This window comes from Micropterus salmoides, unplaced genomic scaffold (genome assembly GCF_014851395.1).
Source record: "Micropterus salmoides isolate LMB-PRFRI ecotype aquatic unplaced genomic scaffold, ASM1485139v1 Ms_hic_scaffold_21, whole genome shotgun sequence".
In the NCBI taxonomy this organism is placed as follows: Eukaryota; Metazoa; Chordata; class Actinopteri; order Centrarchiformes; family Centrarchidae; genus Micropterus; species Micropterus salmoides.
The window spans coordinates 11,313,671-11,319,748 of NW_024041262.1; the positions used below are offsets into that span (position 1 = coordinate 11,313,671).

Consider the following 6,078-nt stretch of genomic DNA (forward strand, 5'->3'; position numbering starts at 1 on the left):
TTAGTCAGTGTGCATTAAAGAGCATCACTAATTACAGCATGTTGGATTGAGAAAGTATGGCTAATCATGATTATAAGACCTTACCTATACCTTCACGAACAGGTTACGAAACAACCGCATAGTGTATACCTTCAGGTTGGTGGGGTTTCTGTCATTTTCAAGTTTCTGTTTCAAGTCTGTTTTACTGCACAGTTGAGGAAGATTTACCAAAAGAAAAGAAGCCTTGTGGTTGTGTATCCATCCCTTTAAGGCAACTATAATGTGAAATACACAGGAACTACCACCTGTTGTGGCATGCGTCAGCTAACTTTAAAGTCCAGTGCGACATAAAGTTGCATAGATCCAAATAACAATCCAGCCTCTGTAATAATAAAAAAAGACTTTTGCATTGATGCATGGAAGTGCTAGAAAAAATACAGCAAGGCAGATCCTCTTTATGGATTTATCAGCAGGAGAACAGCAGTCGGTGCTGTGTGATTGTCAGGGAAAAGTAGCTCTATGGACCAGAAGATTAAGGGAACAACCCTGTCAAATCAAGTAAACCCAAGTCTCTAAACATAAAGGAATTTTTTTTGGTAGCCAGCAGTTGGAAAGTCATAGCTAGTGTACACACTTTGGTTTTTAGAGTCAAGTTAAGCCACCATACAGTCAGCTGTGCCAAAATGGTTTGAACACTGAGGATGTACTGTACATGTTACAGTTGGTCATTTCACCAATCGCTGAAGCGCAGGCGGTTGAAGGCCTCTTTGATGTCCTCATTGGTCTCTGAACCTCCATTGGTGCCAATGCGGAGTACATTGCTGTAAGAGACGTCCTGCTTCAGTTTGCGCTTGCTGAGGACCACGGTGCCTTCGGCTCCCTCCGTCGCAGGACCTGTCAGCAGGATGTAGGCAGCATGGCGTCCACGCTCCAATAGCGTGGCTAAGATAAAAACACAATTACAGTCACCCTTCTGTTTTCCCATCCCTCCACCCACTGAGTCACATGTTGTAGTTAAATGATAATATCATTTTGTTAAATTATAGGAAAATTTACAGCAAAAAGCACCTTTAAATGTTATGATGTGGTTGATGAAACTGGTCGACTCGAGGAGAACTTTAGAATACAGAGGATGGAGCATGTAGGACCGTCGGTCACTAGTTAATGGTCTCTGGAAGGAAACATTTTAGTCCGATTAGCATTTTATGAGAAATCTGTTAATATGCAATTTTCAATAAAGTCAGAGTATTTACAGATGAGTTGGTCTCCGAGGGCATCATGCCCCAAAACACGAAGATCGAGAAGGAGTTGGTGGTTTGGATTGCGGCGGGTCTCGGTGAGTTAGGACTGGCCAAAAGCTTGACTTCCCACAGCACACCACCGGACTTCCCATCAAGAATTATTACCTACATACAAGAAGGACGATGGTACAGTTAATGTAGGATTCAAGTCGGTCACCATATGAGAGAAGCTGGAGACAGAAAATGAAATGTAGGTGTCACAGCAGTGTTGGTATGGTTTAGACCCAACTTACCCTCTTTGTGTTGTTGCCAATATCCTCCTCAACCACAACATCAAGTAACCAGTCTTTGTTAAAGTGACCAAAGGAGGGCTCACTGAATGAATGAGAACAAATTACTTCATAACCAAATATTAATGTGTATCCCTGAACTAATAGATTTTTGGGGGATTTTTGCTTTAAAAAAATGTAACTTAAACGATGAACTAATTTATTTTCTGTTGATCGATTAATCAACTTATCGTTTCAGCTCTAAATCATTTGTGCAATATATAAAAAAAATTTAAAATCTAACAGGAAGTTCACCTGAGGACTGAGCTAGTGTTGAATCTCCACAGTAACTGCAAATTTTTGCCATCAACTAATAGCACCTCCTTCCCAGTCACAATCAGCAGGTTGGGTGTGTTGTCTGTATCTCCTGTTCTGAGAACTTGTTTCACTGAGTCAGACCTACAAAGTAGAAACAAATTAACAAGTCTCAATGGCGACGCACTGTGTTGTTAAAGTGATAATCAATGGATTAACGAAGCACCCGCTTCTTACTCATAGACGGGTACAAGGCCAGATGTTGCACTGGCAATCTTCTCCCAGTGTTTATCCTTCTTGAGTCCCACCTCCATCCCTGCTTTAGCCTTGGCAGCAATGCTCCACAGTGACAGTCCATACAAACCAGTGTCTGTGAATGAGCACAAGATTACTCACTACTGCCATCAAGTGTATGCTCAACCAAGTGCATACATCTATGTACAATAGATGTGTCGGAACTTGATGAAAATTAGTCAAATTTGACAATAGAAAATAAAAAGGTGACTGAATGTATTATGTAAAACTACTATACTGAATACAAAGCTACATCACATGATGTGATATTCCCCCATGACCACCTCACAAGTCTCTGATCAAGTGCCACCATTTTCTACCACTTCCTGACAAAAATAGCACACGTCTTGAGGACAGTTTCCAGATATGTGATGACAGCTTATTAACTTATTCTAACTTTGGTTTTATTTTCTCTTCTAGTTCTATAGAGAGATGCCTCTAATTTCTGACACTTTTGAACTACTTCGACACAGTGCAGGGCTCCTCTATTAGGAAATATTTAGCTGGTCTAATTTTAGATGCAAACCTTTTTGTAGTAGTATGTAGTGAGACCCTTCTGTAGTGCGATGGAGAAGATGATTGGCCGTCTCTGTGAAGTCAAGAACCACTGAAGAACCAACCTGGACACCCGTCTTCCCTGAGAGGAATACCAGCTGAGTCTGACAAGAGACATTAAAATTGAGGGGATTCTATTTTGCGGCAACAACAACAGATGATTTCACTGCCAGTGCTTCTCATTTTGTATATCTGATTCCTGTCACAGCAAATCATTATAGAAGAACATTCAGAAAAACAATGTGACTCGAGCCTTAAACCATAAGATACAAAGAAAGGAAACAAATGTAGCAATTATAAATAACATCACTGATGTTTAACCTGTGCGTTGCCAGATGACACTAGAGCCACATCGCCGACCTTGTCCCCATCCAGATCTGGGACACTTAGAACAGGCACAGTGATGTGCCGATCCGGAGGCTGAGGCTGCTGCCAACTGACATCACCTGTACACACACACACACACATCACACAGGAACAGAGCTCTCAATCTGACCGAGTTTATCTAGTTTAGTTTCTGGGGGAAAAAAAAAAACCTACAGCTTTCCTAAAGCGTAAAAGTTCATTCTTGGCCTTGGGAATGGTAGTTTGACAAAATAACTTACCACTTACTAACTTTTCTCCAAGAGTTTAACTACATCTCAGGGGTCATCAAGGGATGGATTTATAACATTCTTGTTACTAAAGAGCATTTCTTTAATTTTCATGATTGTTTAGATCCTTGCCTCATTTTTAGTTGTTAGGACGAATCCAACCTCAGGAAACTACGATAAATTGGTTAGGCTAACATAAGAAATTCTACACATAGGGGCTTAAAGATTGTTTTTAATGTGTCAAGATAAAAACGACTTACTTTCAGTGTAGAAATGGAATGAGTCAGTTACCAGTATATTTGTCAACAGCTGTGAGTTGGTCAGAATGGGACACCAGACAGTCCCAGGTTCTGCTTGTGTCTTTGTCCAGACCACACTGGGCCCAGTGGAACTCGGGATCCAGCGCACGCTCCCACAGGCTCTCTCCATCTGTCCCATCCACTGCTAACACAAACACACACGGCGAGGGCAGCCCTGGAAAACACACAGAATGTGTCTGAATTACCTTAAAAACTGCATAATCCAGCTCTTGTTTCCTCACATACTTTCTACCTGCATCAGCACACGTATTGTTCTGACTGCCTTCTGTGTTTTTGAGGACAAACAGGACATCCATCACCTTGTCCTTGCTTGCATCTTCGATAGCTAAGAAATCATAGGTTGCTGTGGAAGAAGGGAGAGAATAGTAGTTAGTCCCACATTTAAAAACACTACCAAGCTGTGAAAAGCACACAATTTTACACACCTGCTTCAGGGAAAGTCCTGTTCCAGGTAATGAGATACTGTGGTCTGACAGGACAGGGGATGATGAAGGAGAAGGCAAACACTATGGTGAGGCAGATGAACAAGGAGAGGAAGAAGACAGCAGTTCGCCAGTGGGTCAGTTTGGAAAAACCCAAGACTTCCTTACAGCTCTTCTTCTTCAGCTCTGTTGCTGATGGTGCCATTCCTGCCTCTGCCCCATCCTCTCCCCTCTTCAGAGGCTCGCCCTCAGTGGCACTGCCTGTGGTCTCCATTGTCTCCTCAATGCATTCCCAGCCCACAGATCTGCTTGTCAGGGAAAAGGGCTTACAGTAAAACCTTACCTCAATTTAATGCTGGATTTTTAGTAAACACTTGTGTTACTACACAGTGAATACACCCATCATGGCCATGCGTCAAAGTAATCAGCAATAATAACAGACACAACTCGCTGGCATTCATAGGTATATAGTACATGAAACAATACTGAAGGCAGCACTGTCTGTCAGTCCAGCTATTTCTGCTGCATCAACCTTTGTGGATCTGAGCCTATTCAGACGTGCCAGCACTGACTCCAGAGATTTCTCAGCACAAAAACAACAAAACCATAGTGAACAATCACCATCAACCAGGCTAGCACATCCTGAATTTTGTTCCCTGACCACAGGGAAATCTATTAACTTACTCTTTTTAAAAAGTACGTTGGTAGGTTAGCAAACACGGCTGCTCTCAAAAATATATAAAACATGGAGAATTTACCGTACGATGTTAGCTAGGTAACGTCAGCCCAAGAAGTTTTTCAATGTCGGATAGCTGTCATTAGCGAGCTTTGGTTTGGAAAGTTCACGGTTACCAGCTGGTTAGTTTGCTAACTTGTTGAACAAAGGCCAGGAAAGCAAGAATACGGGACACGTACGTTATCACATCCCGCCAGTCAATGATAAATGTATACTGACGCAATAAAAAGTTTCTTACTTTACACTCCACTGTGGTTTTCGGTGGTCACTAGTGGGGCTAACTTCGGAAGTAGGCCTGACACACACCAACAGAGCCGCTGTCAACCGCAGCTGCGTAAACAAATCACAGGCTAGCTCAGTATCCGTCACTATCGTACAGTGTCGTGGGGTTTCTTTGCCCTGCGTATGTCTCTCGGGCAGCGCTTTCTCTCTGCTATTTAAAGAGATATCCTGAACCATATTAAAACCCCCAACACATTTGAGGTACTTGTGCCTTACTTGAGCATTTTCTTTTGAATGCCAGTTTCTATTTCTACTCCACTACATTTATCTGACAGCTTTTAGTTAGTTTACAAATTAAGATTTTTTTTAAATATAGGATTTATAAAATGTAATGTTTTGTTATAAAAAAAACCAATTAGTTTGTTAATCAATTAGTCGATATACAGAAAATGAACTGGTAACTATTCTGATAAGTGTTGAAGTCATTTTTCATGTAAAAACATTGCATGGTTCCAGCCTCACATATTTGAAGATGTGCTGTATTAATATAGTAGTAGTATTAGTATTAATAATATTGATGTGTTGTTAAAAATGTTGGTTGAACATAACAAGCATGGTGAAGGTCACTGGGTAATTTTGAAGGCATTTTAGACTATTTTCAGATTTTTTAATAAACCAAACAATTAAAATAATGTTGATTAATCCATAATGAAAATAATCATAAGTTACAGTCTGATACAGACTAGTTAAAAATGTAAGTAAAATCATGCTTTAACATTAATGCATGACTAATAATAATCCAATGATATATATAATAGTCACATGGGACACTTTTCTGCTGTGAGTACTTTTACTTTTAATACTTAAAAGTACATTTTCCTGATTAAACTTACATACTTTTACCTAAGTAACATTTCCAAAGCAGAAATTTTACCTGTAAAAGGGTATTTTTACAGTGTGGTATTACTACTTGTACTTGAGTAAAGAATCTGAATACTTCGTCCACCACTGCCTAAATACAGCTTAGTAACGGGAGCAACCAGGTGATACCAGCCTGTGAGTAGCTGCTTCCTGAGGAGCGAAAATCAGGGCAAATAAATCCCAAATTACCCACTGTTGGGTTTGAGCACCT

At 40.6% G+C, this 6,078-nt stretch overlaps 1 protein-coding gene across 3 annotated transcripts; it reads right to left on the reverse strand.

Moving 5' to 3' along the window:
• Positions 1–228: 228 nt before the first annotated feature.
• Positions 229–5,118, reverse strand: fam234a (family with sequence similarity 234 member A). 3 transcript variants are annotated; one of them, XM_038735817.1, is made up of 12 exons: positions 4,963–5,118; positions 3,992–4,293; positions 3,799–3,909; positions 3,538–3,720; positions 2,975–3,099; positions 2,625–2,757; positions 2,042–2,174; positions 1,805–1,948; positions 1,514–1,595; positions 1,233–1,385; positions 1,048–1,150; positions 229–921 (listed from the first exon to the last, which is right to left on the reverse strand). In XM_038735817.1, exons 2-12 carry the CDS (start codon positions 4,260–4,262, stop codon positions 710–712), a joined length of 1,650 nt encoding a protein of 549 aa, XP_038591745.1. In that variant the 5' UTR covers positions 4,263–4,293; positions 4,963–5,118; the 3' UTR covers positions 229–709. The 3 variants fall into 3 exon arrangements, with proteins under 3 accessions (XP_038591745.1, XP_038591746.1, XP_038591747.1); XM_038735818.1 differs by having other exon boundaries at positions 3,992–4,296; positions 4,963–5,103; XM_038735819.1 differs by lacking the exon at positions 4,963–5,118 and adding an exon at positions 4,747–4,901.
• Between the last annotated feature and the right edge of the window lie 960 nt (positions 5,119–6,078).